The sequence below is a fragment of the Podarcis raffonei genome, chromosome 7 (assembly GCF_027172205.1).
Source record: "Podarcis raffonei isolate rPodRaf1 chromosome 7, rPodRaf1.pri, whole genome shotgun sequence".
NCBI classification, from domain to species: Eukaryota; Metazoa; Chordata; class Lepidosauria; order Squamata; family Lacertidae; genus Podarcis; species Podarcis raffonei.
This window is the reverse complement of record NC_070608.1, coordinates 58964100-58982328: the sequence shown is the minus strand read 5'-3', so window position 1 is coordinate 58982328 and position 18229 is coordinate 58964100. Positions and strand designations below refer to the sequence as shown.

Below are 18229 nucleotides of genomic sequence, written 5' to 3'. Positions count from 1 at the left end.
GCAGGAAGCATTTCATGGGAGCTTTCACAATCGTCTTTAGGGAGGCTACTGTACAGCATGTTCTCTGTATTGACTTCAGCAAGAAAAGAATGATGACAATGAAACCCTCAAGCAGCCTGAAGTTGGACAGTTAGTCCTGGATACAAAGCAGTGGTAGTCATCGTGTTGCACCACTGATGTTATCTCAGAACATGAGCAAAGTTGAATAGTAGCCAGGTTGAGTGTGTGGTGCTAGTTTAAAAACAAGAGCATTTATTATGAAAACGGGGGCTCTTCTTTCTTTCTTTTTAATTATGTTTGAGTTCTCCCTTTTCCTGACTTGTTCAAATCTTCACTTTCATTCATTCTCAGGCATAACTAGAAAAGTTTTAATATATCTGAGTAGCCGTTTGACTACAGAAGGAGAGTGCACTTTGATGAACTATTAACTCACTTAAAATATTTGAAAAATATTTGTTTTTATGCCACTTTTGATAAATCATCTTACAAGAAGAAAAGACAGGAGCACACTATCTTTTATCTGTTTTATTTGCCCTAATATACCCATATTTGCAAGCAATTTCCTCAATATAAAGCATTTTAAAACACCCTTCCCCCTAATATATGCATTAGTTTGATTGGAGAACTGCATTGCCAAAATTGACGACGTGCAAATTTTAAAGGATAACTCTGTTTCAGTTCAAATACCGTTTCAAGGACTGCAAATTAGATAGATTCACATTCTTAAAATTGTCCCCCATCCCTACCACCAACTAACAGCCAGGTTTCCTGGGTCTTGGCACTCCAGAAGCTGGCATGCACCCCTGCTGAAAGCTGACTGTTTTGTCATGATCTGCATGAAAAACTGCTTATGCATCTGTGTGACATGTCACATCTTCTCCTCAGAAGTTCTGCCAAAGCCTGAACCTGAGCATTTCCCAAAGGCAATGTTGAGTCACCCCTAGTTTGGGAAACATTTTGTGGCTGTGGATGATGACTTTGTTTAAATTGTGTAGTCTTTATACAATTAGCGTGCCATACAGTTTTAGACGGATGATTTGGTTTTGTTCAGTTTTAAGACTCTGTAAATAGGGTGGAATATGGACTGTATCTCCTGTCTAAATCAATATAAACATAACTTGCGGAAGTGGAGAAGAGTTTGGGATTCAGCTGTCAGAGGGTCATGCTCCTTCAGCATCTCATATTTTAGAACTGTTGCTTTGGAGTGTGTGTTGAAACCCCAATAAGCTCTTTTAATTAGCATTGTCATTCTGATTCAGTGGCATTCAAAACATGTTTTCATATAAGTACTTGTGAAGGCAAGTGTGTAATTCTGGTTGAAGATACTGTTGTTTGACTGTGACGTGGGAACCTTTCTTCTTTCAAAGGCCCATTTAGAACACCTCCATCTGGGCCTAAAGGGTGGTTGAGATGCTGCAGAATTTCTTGATCATGAATGCTAAGCTATTTATATGAGCAGCAGTAACAACAGTGTATTTTAGCATATGTGCTGTGTGAAATTGAATATGGATATGAAATTGAATATGGATGCCACTGGATACTGTAGCACGTCACAATGGCAGTTAGATAAATTCCTGATAGGGTGATTCTGTTTTGTTTGGATCCTGCCTTTGCTCCAGGGAGCAAAGGTTGCATTAAAGGGATTCTTCAGTTTATCCTCACAAGAACATGCAAGGTTAAGTTGAGAAGTAGTGAACAGACTTTGGTCACTCAATGGGCCTTTTGACTGGACAGATATTTGAACCCAGGGCTCTGTGGTCTCACACTCTGCACCACACTGCCTTTAAATTTATGCAAGTTGTACAGCATTCTGAGAGAGATCAGCAGAACATTTTACTTCTTAAATATAAGTTATGGATGATAGCAGAAATATATGGCTAGCTAAGTTTGCAATGTGTTCAGTCATTGCATTGCATCTCCATTTAAATGTATTTTGTCTTTTGTGTTACCTTTTTCAACTGATAATTTAAAATTGCTCTCTGTGGGGATGTTCTCCGTGTCGATCTGCCTATCAATCTTTCTATCTGAATGCAGAAGTATTTGATTAGTGTGTTTAAAGCAATAAAGATGTCTAGAGTAGTGTCACAGTGATTGATACTAATTATAAGTCTTTATGTGGCTCCTTCAGTTTGGCCACTTCCCTTGCAGATTGCAATTTTATTGTTAAAATAATGCCCTGCTGTCCACAGACTAGGGCCATAAATTGTGGACTATCTTTCTTTAATGATTCTGTATCCAGTGGTAGAATCCCAATAACCTTCATTATCTTTGCTCAAAGAAGTCAGTGACTTCCACAGTGAGCAAGGAATGGATTTATTAGGGCCAGCTGAAGACTGCCTGGGATCACATCAGAGGTTATCTTGATAGTGCTTCTAGTACATTAGAATAAGCAGAAACATTAGGCAGGCACTTGCAGATAACTGATGATTTTCATTTGGTGTCTGTCTTTCACAATATTACAGTAAACAGAAATTGCTGCTCTTGAATAGGTCAAACCACTGTGCAACTTACATGGCTTGTCTGGACTTAAATGAACGAGATGTTCTGAAAATTCTCTGTTTAAACACATTACATGTAGCAAGTTGCAATCCTTTGAAGCATATTCATTGGGATTTTTACTGCCCAGATAATCACTACATGAAATTCTTTTTGTTTTTACCTCTGTGGCAAATCAACTTTTCATAGGGAAACTGTGTTATTAAAGGGAAATATATATATAGATAGAGAGAAATTACATTTATGGTATTTTGTAGGCACAAGTTTCACGAGATATGCAAGCTTAGTTGGACTATGTTCTACACACAGAGAGACGCTTGTGTGTGTGTGTGGAGATCAGGAGTCAATTCTCAGCTGGAATAAGTTTCCTGACCATGCTTTGGTTGTAAACTGTGGTAGTCAAGCAGATCTCTTCCTTCTGCACACACACACACTCACACTGCCTCAGGGCAAAACATGACTGTAACAAGTGAACTAGTTTGACCTGGACGTCCAGAGCTTAAAGTACCATAAACATTGGGGCTGATTGAAACCCAAGCTGTAAGGTTCTTGCTTGACATCTGGGTGGTGGATGAGTTACCTACAGCTCATTTTGTGAAGCTGCTACAACTAGTGTGGTCAGCCTAAAAGGAAAAGAAAAAGCATCAAAACTGATCTAGGGTGTTGGAACACTTTCCTTGAAAGGAAAGGTGAAAACATTTGGACCTTTTTAGATTAGAAACAAGATGAGAGATGTACAGTAGACATTTATAAATGATGCATGTTTTGAAGCAAGTAGGAAGTCCCCTCTCTCCCCAGTGTTACATCTTGTTCCTTCTCTGCAGAACTCATAACTGTTATGAAATTTGCTAACAGAAGATAGAGAGAAGGCCTTTCAGTGGCTATTAGTTATGAAAACTAAAAGGAGGCAGTATATCTCTGAATACCAGATTCAGGCCTTCACACTGTACCTACCGTATTTTTCACTCCATAAGACACACCAGACCATAAGACGCACCTAATTTTTGGAGGAGGAAAACAAGAAAAAAAATCTGAATCTCAGAAGCCAGAACAACAAGAGGGATTGGTGTGCAGCAAAAGCAGCAATCCCTCTTGCTGTTCTGGCTTCTGGGATAGCTGCGCAGCCTGCATTTGCTCCATAAGATGCACACACATTTCCCCTTACTTCTTAGGAGGGAAAAAGTGAGTCTTATAGAGCAAAAAATATGGTACATGCTTTCTGGAATCACCTGGGTGGCCACTGTTTGAGACCGTATCAAATAAGATTTATCGGGGTTATTTTTGTATCACTCCCTTCTCCTGTAAAACAAGGTTGGAGCAGTGCAAAAGGCAGCCTGTAGCCATACTAATGTAAGAAGAGCCCTGGGGCAGGATCAGTCCAAAGGCCCATCTCTCAGCCAGCATTCTGTTCTCACAGTAGCCAACCAGATGCAAATAGCAGAGAGGATCCAAGCGCGGCTGCACTCTGCTCATGTGTGATCCCAACAGTGGAGCAGCTGGGAGTCAGCTGGAACAGATCTCCTAGCTGCTTAGAACATCAAGCAAAGCTGATGTGGTGGCTTTCAAAGGGGTCGCTGACACAATGGCCTATTTGATTGCACAGTGTCTTATCTGTCGCTTATAGCTTGTCTCTCTGCAATTCTTTCCTTTGTCCAGAATTGAGTTATGGCACACTAAGCTGAATCCCAGCTTGATATCTTTCATAAACCATTGTTGACTCAAGCCCTGATACTGTTTGGGCAAGGAATTCACAGCTATAAGGCAACTCTAAGGGAACTTCTTTTCCAGAGTGCCATTCCTTTCATCTCAGGCCTCTTGAGACACCAAAGCTGTAAGTGGTTTGATGGAGACAAGACAGGACTATGCATCTGTCTGTTGAGGGTATCTTTACTGACTCTGCTCTCTTTAGTTGTCGCAAGCTTTTATAGAAAGCCAGTGTAGAGTCTAGCATTGAAATTTAATTATATATATACAGTCACCAAAAATTAATATGTACTGGCCAGCAGTCTCAAGAACTTCCAAAACATTCAGATAAGCAAACATTTAGATAAGCAGTCATGATATTTACATAGGATTACATGGCTATTATTAGTCATTTATGAAGAACTTCCTTGGCATGCCAAATAATTTACAGCCCTTATCTGCTCCTTCCTCACAGCAGCCTATGAAAAAGATCATTATTATTTCTGTTTTTATGGATGGGGAGCTGAGTTTGCGAAGTAGTGACTGGCCCAAAGCTTCCTGGGAAGCCCATTCAATTGCCGAGCTAGGAACTGAAATTGAGTTTTCCAAGTTGATTTTCAAAACTCAGTCCTCTGGATTGAGCTAGCAGGCCCAGGGGCACAAAATGAACTCAGGTCATTAGTTTTGAAAACTTGAGGTTTGTGTTTAAGTAAGCTGCAGCATGTTGGTACACAACATATGCAGTTGTCCCACACCTACAATATTTCTGTTTTTAGTTTCCTAAATGCACTGATCAGGAGACACAGTAATATTTATTACTTTCTAAAACTTTTATCCTGACTACTTTCTGGAGAACTCATGGCATTGAACAAGTTGAAATGCCAAAACAGTATTTCGTATGAGTAGACCACCCATGAAAGCTCTTCATTGTATGAGATACAGCTGATTGTGTTATGCATCCCTATGTATAAAATAGACCAGACTCTGTCTATGAACAGTTTAAATCCAGGGCACACTGCATTGTCCTTCATCATAGAGTTTGCTTGCCTCAAACTGAGAGCAATTGTTTGTTCTGTAGAAGCAGCTGAAGACAAATGTTTGTTTTGTAGAAACAGCTTGCCTCAAGTCACAAATGATGGTGTACTTTGCAGTAGTAATGTAGTAATGTGCCAGCCTAGCACTTCTGTCTAGTCATAGATGCTAGGAACATGCTCTTCCTACCCCAAAGCTAAGCCCCCAACTTACATATATAGGCCTAGCCCAAAGAGAAGTCTTGTGCCTGTCCAATTTCGATAGTAGAGCATTGAACTTTTCCAGCTTCTCTTGTAAGAGTGTTGCAGTAATATGGGAAGCAAGTCATCACTGAACAGATAGGAGTGTCCTTCAAGCACAGAGGATGGCAAACACATTTGCTGGTTGATTATTTCTTCAACTTCTCTCTATCTTGCCATTTACCCCCCTCTGTGGGTTACCTCTTTGGCCCTTTTATCGGCTCATGTGGGACCAACATGGATAGCTGGCCCTGATCAATACTTGAGGTTCCTGACCCCTATGGTTGTAATTTGTGGGCAGTCATTTAATTTTATCGTGATTCTAATTTTTAAGCTGTATTTTAATCAGTTGTTTGATTGTGCTTGATATTTGATGTTAGCCTCCCTGAGCCTGGTCTTGGCCAGGGAAGATGGGGTATAAATAAAAAGTTTCTTACTTACCGTATTTTTTGCCCCATAGGGCGCACCGGCCCATAAGGCGCACCTAGTTTTTGGGGGGGAATAAAGAAATTTTTTTATTCCCCCCCCCCAAGGAGCGAGGCTGGGGCGGGGGAAGCCCGACCCCAGCCCCCAGAACAGGCTGCTCTCCGCAAGCCCTCCTGTGGCTTGTGCAGAGCTACCCGAAACCCCGGCGCAACTGCTCAGCGCGCCGGGGCTTCGGGATAAGAGGCAATGCTGCACAAGCCGGGGGAGCCCGGCGGGAACTCCCGCGGGCTCCCAAGGCTTGCGGATATCTGCCTGAAGCCTGGAGAGCGAGAGGGGTTGGTGCGCACCGACCCTTCTCACTCTCCAGGCTTCAGCAAAGCCTGCATTCGCCCCATAGGATGCACACACATTTCCCATTCATTTTTGGAGGGGGAAAAGTGCATCCTATAGGGCGAAAAATACGGTACATACTTACTTACATTGACTACCTGAATTCAGAATTTTGCATTTCCATCAACATTGAGCTGGACAAGCATATTGGTAACTAGTCATTAATTCCAGTGGGTCTACACAAAGAAGAACATAGTTGAAGACCACCCATGGGCTTGTATGGAAACTATAGTGTGATGGTTCAGAAGTAATAGCAAAATGTTGTTTGCACTAAACAGAACATTAACTAATAAAATCTGAGCATACAAGTGAAGGAGGAGGAAGAGAGCCAAGCCCAAGTTTCACTCATGAAACAAGGTCGTTCGTACTAGGCTTCTCAAGCCATATCACAATTGTGTCTAAATTGCTGTGGTTTTGAAGCTTTCCTGCTATCTGTGGTAGCTTTTTATCACCCCCGCCCTGAATTAATTTTATTCTTTTTCTTAAGCTCAATATGGGGAGCCAGCCAATAAATATGCATATATTATTTTTCTCTAGTTCAGTTCCCCCACCCATTCCCAATTTAAATGCTGAATTTAGGAACTGAATAATCAATTGTTTGACTGAAGAAAGTAGTGCCCATTCTTTCACAAAATGATTATTTCCTTTTGTTATTTTTGACAAATTCATGCAAGTTCATGTGTAATACAAGAGAAGGATTTTTTTATTATTATTAAAAATGTAGAAGTCCAAAGGCTTCTTCAGGTTAAGCCTTCAAGGTTTTCTAAAGCATTCTTACAGCATGTTACTAATTAAGATAGGGTTTTCATTTTAAGTTATACCAAGAATACCATTAGAGTTTCCCCCACCCACAAGAACTACTGCAATTCACTTGATACAGATTCCAAGGAACTGCTCAGAAAATATTGTGTGGTTTTACTGAGTGTAATGTAGAGCCAAATAACACAATCAGAACCTATTGTTCAGCCAGAGCCCACCTGAAAATTAATTCAGATTAGATGGAGCAGAAGGTCCCAGGTTCCATCTCTGATATTTCCAGGTAGGGATAGGAAAGACACCCCCCAACTAAAACCCTGAAGAGCCACTGCTAACCTAGACCATGTTGTACCTTCTAGTTATTGAACTCCTATCTCCCATTTGCCCTAGATAGTTTCCCTAGATTATGGAGTTGGACTCCAATAATAGCTGAGTGGCATTATGTTGACATCCTGGGGTTTTGCATTAAAGTGTAATATCAGAGCTTCCTTTTGGTGCCCATGAGGGATCTCTTTATCCACCCCATATTTACCTGGCCCTTTATCTGAAGCCAGTTCCTTCCTCTCCAAGCCCAGAGGGAAGAGCCTGCCAACTAAAGTGAAGCCCAAAACCAGGTAATGTCAAGGGGCTGTCAGGAATGCTGGGTCCTCCACAGGTCAGGAAATGACTCGAGATGTGAAGTGCAATAATTCAAAAAGTAAAGACACAACAGAGTTCATCTAGGCTAGTCTCTCTTAGGTGAAGTTGTTGCTGGATCTGGCATCTCGCTCCTTCTTCCCTTTCTATCCCCCTCACTCTGAACTCCTCCAAGCAGCTGTAAACTGTGGTGAGGAAGGACTCCTCCTCTGGGCTTTTCTGGCCTGTTACAGACTGGTCCTCTGTGTCCCGCCACCGCTGTCCTGGGTCTAAGTCTCTTTCCTCTGTGTCATCCCTGGGTGGTTCTTAGGTAGGTGGTGCCCACCACTCTTCCTCATCCAGCCAGTCCTTGACAGGTAATTGCTAAGGTGCTGTTACAGTCTTCTTTTATATATGCACCATCCAGGAACCTGATTTATATAGACCAGATAACATGCAGGCCTTGCCCTAATGAGTGAAAATGTTGTCCCGAGTTCACTGGACTTTATATGCGTATCCACCATTTGGACTTCAAGTCCAATCCCTTTGACCTTGCTCTCCAGGCTGCGTTTTGCCCACTTTTGTACATGTGTGACTAGGCCCTCACACCACTTGTCTGCTAGAAATAAATTACAATCCAGTTATTATAGCAGACATCTGTGTGGTCCAGCATGTGCAGTATTTTCAGTAATTATTTTTGCAGTCTTGGCCAACTGTCATGAAAAGGATCAGATGTGGAATTAAACAGAAGTTTTATACTTCAAAACTGCCACAGTTATACATTCATTAAAAGGAAGCCTATTTGCAGGCAGACAAAGAGCCATTGTTATGCAGGCAGAAATCATATACAACTGTGGAAGAGTTTCATCTCTTTTATACAGTTGTTGTGTTCTTATTTTCTTTGTCTTGCAAGTAGAAACTGCTTGCCTTTTGTTGAACTCCCCTGACTACAATTGCATTTTTTGTTAAGAATTGGATGATTATTGGCAGATGTGTCATTTTATTTGTGTTCATGCATCCTATTGGGATTTTAAAGCCTTCCTCAACTGTTCATTGTCAGGGTGTATATTTTTTTAAAAAATACAAAGCTATGATAAATTCTGACCAACTTATTTATGAGATTTGTTCTATTAAGATGCCTCTGTGTTAACACTGAACTGATTAAACATTTGGATGGTTGTAGGATGCCAGAATCATTGCCACGTCAGAGTATTTTACCAACAGCTACTGCTATTTCACTTTTATTATATGCCAACAGGGAAAAAGTCTGTTGAGCTGTTGGCAGAAGGAATGAAATAATACAATTATACCAAGACTTATTCACTCCAAATTCAAACTAGCATGAATCCTGGGAGTTGTAATTGGTGATGAATCTTAGAATTCTTTGTCTCACATCCCTAGTCTCTCTCATTGGGCTAGGTTTTCTTCACTGTACTCAGGCAGCTTTGAACACAGTTTGTTCTTATAGTTCAAGGTGGTCCTGCAGGTCCTGTTGGACTCCAACTCACATCAGGCACAACCAACATGGTCAATGGTCAGGGATGATGGGAATTGTAATCCAAGGGCCACAGGTCCTTTACCCTGCCTTTGTGTGAGAGGGCCTCATTCTGTTCTCGCACTGGGTCCCTCTGGTACATCAGTCCCAATTCTCTTCTGACTAGTTATAAGCTTTTGCTTTTGCTATGGGCAATCCTATGGGCAATCCCAAATTTATAATGAACATTGTACGCTGCCTTTTAAGGGCCTTTTGAGTCCCCTTCCCAAACTGATGGGATAGTTATATGAATCTTGTGTGGCCAGTCTCTGCTAATGAGCGTGCAGTGGTGTCATTGTAAACGCCATATAAAATATAGATATGAAGTAGGGTTCAATGTGCAGCAGTATACAGAGGTGTCTTCATGGAACTGGTAAAAATTCCAACATACATAGTAAGGCAAAGGCATATGAAGAGCATCTGTGAACCTCCCCTGTCTATACATTCCCTACATCCAGAATTAAGCTCTGTGTCGTTGTTGTCTTGATTCCTTGGCCCAGCCATGGTAATTGACTTCCACATCTCTTCTTCTACCCAGAGATAGCTGACTGTTTGCCTGTGTGTGTATTTGTGGCATGTATCTCTCCAACAGTTTGACTTCACCCCTGAAGGCGCACTCTTTCATTGTCTCCTGAGACAGATGGATGACATCCATTTTACCCCGGCTTAATAATTTGGACACTTGGCCGATTAGCAGGATGGAACCACCCCCCCCCTAAGCTTTGCCTGTTTAAATTGCAGGCGGGAATGTGTTTGAATTGAGGAACATTCAGCCAGGTGAGCTTTCACCAGCTGCTTGAAGTGTTACAGCTGAAAACAGAGTTTTATTACTCCATCTGCTATTTTAAGACCACTGGACCTAAGACTCAGAAGTAGCAGTAAAAATTGTAGGGACAGGCATCTTACAACATCTTAGCCATGGTTGCAGAATTAAAAGGAAGGCCCACACTCGTAACTGCTGCTTCCATTTCAGTTCTTTTTCAGAGTTCGGTTATCCAGCGATAATGTATTGATCAGTTCAATAGGATCCATGGATCCTGCCCCAAAGTTGTTGTTGTTTAGTTTTTAAAAAATCCTACACTTATATGGGGTTTCCAGTGATTTCGTATTCATGGCCAAGTTCATACTTGCTTAGCTTCAATAATGCTACAGCCATGGGGTGTTCCTAAACCAACTACTGCGTCCTTTCTGAAACGTTTATAATTTTCACAGGTTTAACTCACAAAAATAAGTGGCTTTTGCTGCAAATAAATTGATTTTTATTTTTTATTTTTGGCTTATGGTCATCTGAATGTTTAGCCTTTCTTTTATTTCTGGATTCAGCTCTTGTTTATTACTGCTCAGACCATTCCCACTTGTAACACTTGGATGTCTGCCAAGCACTCTTTGTTTACAGTAACAAGGGTGGAAAAGCTGACTTCCTGACCGTACTCCCAAAGTCTAAGGTGAAGCGTCTGGCAGGTGTGAAAAAACATTGCTCTTGCATTTGAACCTGTGCAATGTATTCCATATAAGGACCCAGTCCTAAACTAACAAAGGAAAATTGGACTGTTGCCCAAGATGAAATATTAACACTTCATTAGGCTATGACCTGGTTCAGCTGCAAAGTGGGTGCATCCAACATCAAGCCATTTGGCTATATAATTCTTGTTTGTACATTTTTCTACAGGAGAAGTCAGCACTCAGCAAGCAGCTAGAGACGGCGCATCACACAGTGAAGCTCAGACCTGTATCCTATGAGGCCTCTTCACCACAACTTTCTTTTTCAGGTTTGTACTATACAACCTGTATATACCTTTGTTTCAGGATATGGCTGGTAACTCTTGATTGTTTGGGGAGCCTTTGAGCTTACGTTGAGAAATACGTCTAAGATGGAGTGGGGAACCCTTTTCAGTTAGCTATGCAAGTGAGTGGGTCCTGATCAGCTGATCAGTACTGACAGCAAACCCTTTTGAAGTTGCCTATTTGCAGGTGCAGTTTGGATTAAAGCCACACCAGCAAATGGGCAAAGCTGCAAGGCCAACCTGCAGAGGAAGCTTGTCACTTTGCAGGCATGGTTTGAACACAAACTGCACTTGCAAGGGTTTCCTGTCAGCTGAGCAGTGCTGTCAGTGAGGAACAACCAGCAGTGCACTTTAATCTTTAATCTGCCAGTGGCTGCTTTACAGCCACATCCTCACCTGCCCCTTACCTGCCATTGCATATTATGTCAGGTGTGGGAAAACTGGTCGTGGTTTGGAAGGAAACAGTCTCAAAAGCCAAATTAGGGAATTTACTGGATCTAATCTGGCCTGTGGGTCAGTGGTTCCCCATGCCTGATCTATGTTGTTCCTGTCCCGTTATGCCTGTCGTGTTTAAACTTGCCTCCCTGGCATGATAAGCACAGAGAATATTCACTTCCAGAGCCCATATTTTGAAAAGCTTGCAGTACACAGCTTAGCTTGCTTTCTTGTCCAAAGATTGTTCTCCATTGTTATCTTGATATCAGCTCTTCTTCTTATGACACAGGTAAGCTTATTGCACCCAAGGCTGCATGCTTTGCAATACTACAAGTTACCAAATGGAGAGTAATGTAGTTTTATGTTGTGAACAGCGCTAAGATTAGAGAACTGGGCCAAAACAAACAAGATGAATTTTAACAGGGAGAAATGTAAAGTATTGCACTTGGGCAAAAAAAATGAGAGGCACAAATACAAGATGGGTGACACCTGGCTTGAGAGCACTACATGTGAAAAGGATCTAGGAGTCTTGGTTGACCACAACCTTGACATGAGCCAACAGTGTGACGCGGCAGCTAAAAAAGCCAATGCAATTCTGGGCTGCATCAATAGGAGTATAGCATCTAGATCAAGGGAAGTAATAGTGCCACTGTATTCTGCTCTGGTCAGACCTCACCTGGAGTACTGTGTCCAGTTCTGGGCACCACAGTTCAAGAAGGACATTGACAAACTGGAACGTGTCCAGAGGAGGGCAACCAAAATGGTCAAAGGCCTGGAAACGATGCCTTATGAGGAACGGCTAAGGGAGCTGGGCATGTTTAGCCTGGAGAAGAGGAGGTTAAGGGGTGATATGATAGCCATGTTCAAATATATAAAAGGATGTCACATAGAGGAGGGAGAAAGGTTGTTTTCTGCTGCTCCAGAGAAGAGGACACGGAGCAATGGATCCAAACTACAAGAAAGAAGATTCCACCTAAACATTAGGAAGAACTTCCTGACAGTAAGAGCTGTTCGACAGTGGAATTTGCTGCCAAGGAGTGTGGTGGAGTCTCCTTCTTTGGAGGTCTTTAAGCAGAGGCTTGACAACCATATGTCAGGAGTGCTCTGATGGTGTTTCCTGCTTGGCAGGGGGTTGGACTCGATGGCCCTTGTGGTCTCTTCCAACTCTATGATTCTATGATTCTAAGATCTACAGGTACAGAGAGGTATACAAATTAAAAAACCGAAAAAATTTGACCTTTTATGAAGGGACTGTTTACTGATCATAGATAATACTTTTGCTGTTCTCGTTATGTGCAGTTCATCACACACACACACGGAAACGTTGCATGATTGTGTCAACTCTCTATTATGATTCTTACGGTAGCTATACTTTATACACAGAGCATGTCAGTTTAAAAAGCAAGTAGGACATAATAGCAGGTTTTCATTCAAAATTCATATGAACAGCACCGAATAGCCCATCCTGAATCTTAAATATGTTCTAAAAATTCTCAGTTAAGCCCTGTTGTCATGAAGACAGGTGATGAGCCTATTTGGACTCTACCGGTTCAGATTGCAGGGGGGGGGGTCACATGGTTGAGAGTTCCACCATACCCAAAATATAGTAATAGACAGAGCTTCCCCCAGCTGGTACTCACCAGAACTCAGTTCTAGCACCTCTCAGGTGGGCGCTATTGCCATTATAAGAGAACAAGAGAGACATTCATGGTGAGTTCCATCACCTCTTTTTCTAGAAAAATGGCACTGGCAATAGATTCTCACTTTACATAGAAAACGAGCAAACAGGGGAAACGGTTTGCTTCCAATAGCTGTGGTTCATAGCTGTGGTGCATCAGAGCACTGTGAAGTGGTAGCATTAAAAGAAGGATAGGAAATGGCTTGGTCCAGGTGCCATCACAGACAAGTTTAGTGTCAGTACTTTGATCTGTGTACCATATTTTGTAATCCATTGCAGAGGCTCATGAGAACTGTTGTTCCTTTGACCTTAGAATTGTGATGGTGTGCATATTTCTGGAATCCAACCCTGAGCAAACTTGTGCTGAGAGGCCTTTGCTGATGCAAGTGTATTGATAAAGAAGCAGGGAGAATAAAATATGCAATCAAAGGGATGTGCAACCAAAGGGATGGCATTCAGATGAGCCTGAAGCCACTAAATAGCCCTTGGCAAGTCACACCAAAGTTAGGGATGTTTGTTTTGCTTTATTGGCCAACATCCAACTTGGGGTCATTGCTGGAGCTATGTGCAACTCTTGGGTTTCTATTTATGTAAGAGTTGACAAATGTTTGTTTTGGTTTCAATCCACAGGCTTCGCACCCCTAGGTTTCACTTTGAGGTTTCATGTTGAGTGAAAAATAAAGAGTTCTGTCTGGTTTGGGGTTAAAACCTCAAGTAACCACAGACTTCTCTCTAGAGTCTACAGGGAAAAGAGACGGTTCAATGGAAAGGGCTAGATGTGCTGAGCTTCATGAACTTTTCAAGGGAGCGTGAGCTGAATAGTGACTCTACTCTTTCCCATCAGGACAGGCTTAGTGACATGCTTCAGATTTATTTTTTTTCTGAAGTCAATATATCAAAGTTCACAGCCTGTTCAAAAATATTATTTCCCTCACAGTTCCTGTAAGTTTGTTGAGAGAGATGTTTTTTCTCGTAAAGTCATAACAGTTGACCAATACTTTAATAGTGCCGCCTAAACCCTTCTCTGCTTGTATCAATTCTCACCATTGGCACCCAGTCCCATCTCTCCTTAGGCCTTGTATGCTGAGATGTCTTTTAAAAACTTCTGAGCATTTGGAGTGTTCATGAGCATTCCATCACATCTTTTTTTTAATAGAGCCATTGGCTTAGCCATCGAGGACTCATTTAAGTCAACTGGCCAAAGGCTACTGATGTTTTAAAATAGCAGTCTGTGTTTTACCTCCTTGTCCCTTTGTTTTGTTTATTTGATTTGGGAAATAATTGGGAATAGCCATTGCTTCTCTGAATTTCTACTTTGCTGTGTGCTGGAATTTGTTACCTTACTCATGCAAAAGTTGATGACACAAGAGAGTCTCCAATGTTGGCTCTGATTTCACATATAGAGATAGTGATTATATAGATTACAGGTGTTGATTTAACAGGCATTTAAAAATTGGAATGTTAAGAGTGTTGGGATGTACACTGACACTTATCTGATACTATTTGAAAGTTGATCAATTACATTTAAATGCATTTACAGATTACTGAAATTTGGTATGGGTGCAATTTTTTTTTTATAAATAGAGCAAGACAACCTGCAACTTAATAAATAAAACAACACTGATTTCTTAAGACAGACTGAGCTGATGTATCAAAATTGCCAAAGCCATGATTTCCAGTGCCACTTCAAACCATAACAAGTACCAGCATTAGACAAGCCAGTGTTCTCTAGGCCTCTTTGTGTATTATAGCATATATTATTTCTGAGCCTAGATGTGCAGTTTATATTCAACAGTATGCAGTGTGGGGGATCTCCATAGCAAATCACCTTTTGGAACTCTTTTCTTCTTTTCCCTGTGTCCAAGGCTATAGCCTGTGGTATGCAAACTGGTTTTGCATTTGGATCATGCATGTATCTGCTGAGTGGTCCTTTGGGCCCCCCAGGACTGGCCCAGTGAGCCTCCTCTTTCACCTGAGAACTAATGAAAAGAAGCATTTGCTGTTTGGGGCTGCTTTCCTCCCCACCCCGTTTTCCATCTGCTTTTTACCGGAGTAGTTTTCTCTCAGTGCTTTGCTCACCTCTTTTCCTTATCCCAAGTGACGTGTACGTTGCTAATACGTCGATCTACGTTTGAGTGGCGTCATACAAATGCCAGAACTTGTACCAGGCTACTGTACAATGCAGCCACCCACATTGGGAAGCCATTGTCTCATCCAAACACAGCTTCCAGTTAGATTCCAGGGATATATAGAAGTAGCGGTGCAAGGGCATTGCCACAGATAAGCAAACAAAGGGCATGGAGGACATGTCGCCTCCTATTCTGTCATTTCCCACCAATATTGGAGCAACACAAGCCTCAGAATTGTTAACGGTTTGTCTGATGATAGTTACGCCTACAGGTCTCCCCACCCCTTTTTGGCCAGCTGACTATTCCCTCATTACCAGACATCTGCAGGCAAGAGGGAACACAGAGGGGGACCATTAACCTATTGGAGACTTGAGAGCAAGCCATAGAGAGAATTCTCAGGGCTTTAACTGGCCGTTTAAGGAACGTACAGTGTTTATTAACTGCATTAATTAAGGAAATACAGTGACATGCCATGCGTGCAGGAACAAAACTGTAAGGGTGATTTTCTTCCTGTTTTGCCTTCAAAATTATATTTATAACACACACACACACACACACACACACACACACACACACACACAAATATTCACACTCTGTTGTTTTTTCCCTTTCAAACGTGTGTGCTCACATATTTCTGCACATGCACGCACACACACACCGTATAACATCAACAAACATATTTGCTGTTTGGCAGTCACATGTGAGCAAAACCTACTTTATGCACAATAAAGCAGAAGCATCTTGGCCCAGATTGTTTGTGTTTCTGGTAAACCCAGCATTTGGGGGAAATGATTAACGGTCCTTCTCTTTCCCTGACTGCAGCAGGACACGCTTTACCTGCATAATGAATCCGGCATGTGATGGTAACAGGGGAAAGGGAACATCCTAGGTGAACATATTATTTGCCAGAAATAAATTATTCAGGATGCAGTTTCAAAGAGAGATTGCTGGGAGAGATAAAGCCATTGGGGATCTCTCCCCCTCCCCCCGCCAGTTCAGAGACATGGAGCATGCTTTTCAGGAATTCACTTAAGTGGAATCAGCTTGGAATAACGCAGCCAAGAAGTAATATTGCTGCCATCCAGCTAGTGTCTGTGGAACAGCATCCTCGGCGTCTCTTCACAGTAGCATGCACGCACATAGGCGCAGATACGATGCTGTGTGCAGAAGCGTATGTACACAGATTGTATTTTCCGAAAGGAAACTGCACCGCAGCTACCTGAGAGCAGCGTTTGTTGGCTCAAGACAATTATTTGCCGATGTTGCTCTTGTTTCCCTGAACTAGTTGGCCACATCAGCGTCCGTCTGCCAGCGCATCATGTGTCTCCTCACGCGATGCTCGGCTTCTTGCAGTTTGGGGAAAGAGAGCTCTCGTGACTCTGCACTCCTGGGCAGTAATATTCGGCAGCGCAGATATCCAAATCCAAAACGGCAGAAATAAAGTTGTGTGTTATTTTAGTGGCTTGATTTTTTAATTTTTTTAAAAACGATGATTTTAACTCTCTCCATTTTGGGGCTGGGTGGGATTGCGTTGCGGGGGGGGGGAACTCCTGCTCTTTACTTCCTGCAGGATTCGAGCCGTGCTGTTTGGAAGGAGCGATTTCGTCTTCTCTCAGAGCGATGACGCTGTACCACTTTCGGCATATCCTGCTCCCCCCATTTACCTGGGTGGCTGCTATTGCTGCTGTTGCTGTGGCTGCTGCTGTTGGGCTTGCTCCTGCCTGCCTGCCTTCCTGCGTTTCAACCTGGCTTGCACTACGGGAGAATCTCTCGTCGGCACATTCTCGGCAAGATGCGAGGAAAATCTGGGCAGAGCATTCTGTTCCTGCTGGAAGAGAAGAAATGTGCGATTCTGGGTTTTTATTCCCCCCCACCCCACCCTAAAGGGTGAAAAATGTGAGTCAAAGAGATACGATGCCAGGTAATCCGGTGTTTACAGCAAGGGCATCGGCAGTGATCCTGTACGTATGGCAAGGGCATCAAGAAGAAGAATCCCGGGCACTGCTGTTCGAAGGGATTATTATGGGGAAAGCCATGGCGATGCCGTGCTTCACCTCAGAGGAGCTGTGCTGGAGATGGATAAATAAAGTATCTGATACGTGAGCCTGTCAGAGCATAGCCATGGGAGGAAAAGAGTGGAAGGGAGCAAGCCAGCAAATGAAAAGGAGGAAGAGGAGACGGCATGCCGTTTGATCGTGTCTGCTCATTTCTGCAATGATGATGATGATGGCATAATTTACAGAACCCATATCTGGATAGAGGGACTCTAAATTGTAGTCTGAACACTCCCTAATGCGGTTACGGAGGAAACAAAAGGTGTAGGTGGCTGAAAAGACATGAGCACCTTGTGGGGGAAAGGAGAAGTGTGCAGTATATGTTGTATGTGTGTCTGTGTTTGTACATATGTGCATTGAGGGAAAGGCAGCTTTCTGACTTGAAAATGCATAGGAAGCCTTTCAGGCTGCTGGGTCAGGCTTGGTTATGGTGCATATTTTCAACTACCTCCTTTATACGTGTTCTTTTCGGCAATAAGCAGTCAGCTTGTTTGAAAAAGACATATTTGGAGGCGAGATTCTGGAAATTCTCTCTCTCTCTCTCTCTCTCTCTCTCTCTCTCTCTCTCTCCCTCTCCCCTTTAACACCTTGAAGCCTTGAACCTTCTATATGTTACAGGGAAGAACAGTGGGATTTTTTGTTTGCTTCATCTTTACAATCTTTATAAACACAGCTGTACTCAGTCTAGTGAAAAAATTCTATACTGTAAATAGACGTGTGGTCAGTCTAATCAAAATAAATTATCCCAGATGACTTTGGAAGCCCAGCTGGCAACTCCTCATTTTCAGATGGCTCAATGTGCAGCCGAAATGAAAATCGGCAACGTATTTACATTTTTAATGCATTTCAAAGTCAGCCTATAATTAAAAAAAACAAAACAAAGCTGGGGAGGGGGACTCCGGAGTCCCACTGAAAAAGCGCAGTGCTCAATTTTGGCAAAGATTTGCTCTGAAATGCTCACTGGCAAGTCCTATTTCT

The 18229-nt window shown here is 42.3% G+C and overlaps 1 protein-coding gene across 1 annotated transcript in view; it reads left to right on the top strand.

The window, feature by feature from the left end:
- Positions 1-18017, top strand: part of LOC128417527 (uncharacterized) — a 229396-nt gene extending 211379 nt beyond the window's left edge. The window contains exons 4-5 of the mRNA XM_053396321.1: positions 10841-10940; positions 16768-18017. Of these exons, the coding sequence (XP_053252296.1) occupies positions 10841-10940; positions 16768-17081 (414 nt within the window). The 3' untranslated portion in view covers positions 17082-18017. The remainder of the gene's footprint in view (positions 1-10840; positions 10941-16767) is intronic.
- Positions 18018-18229: the final 212 nt, after the last annotated feature.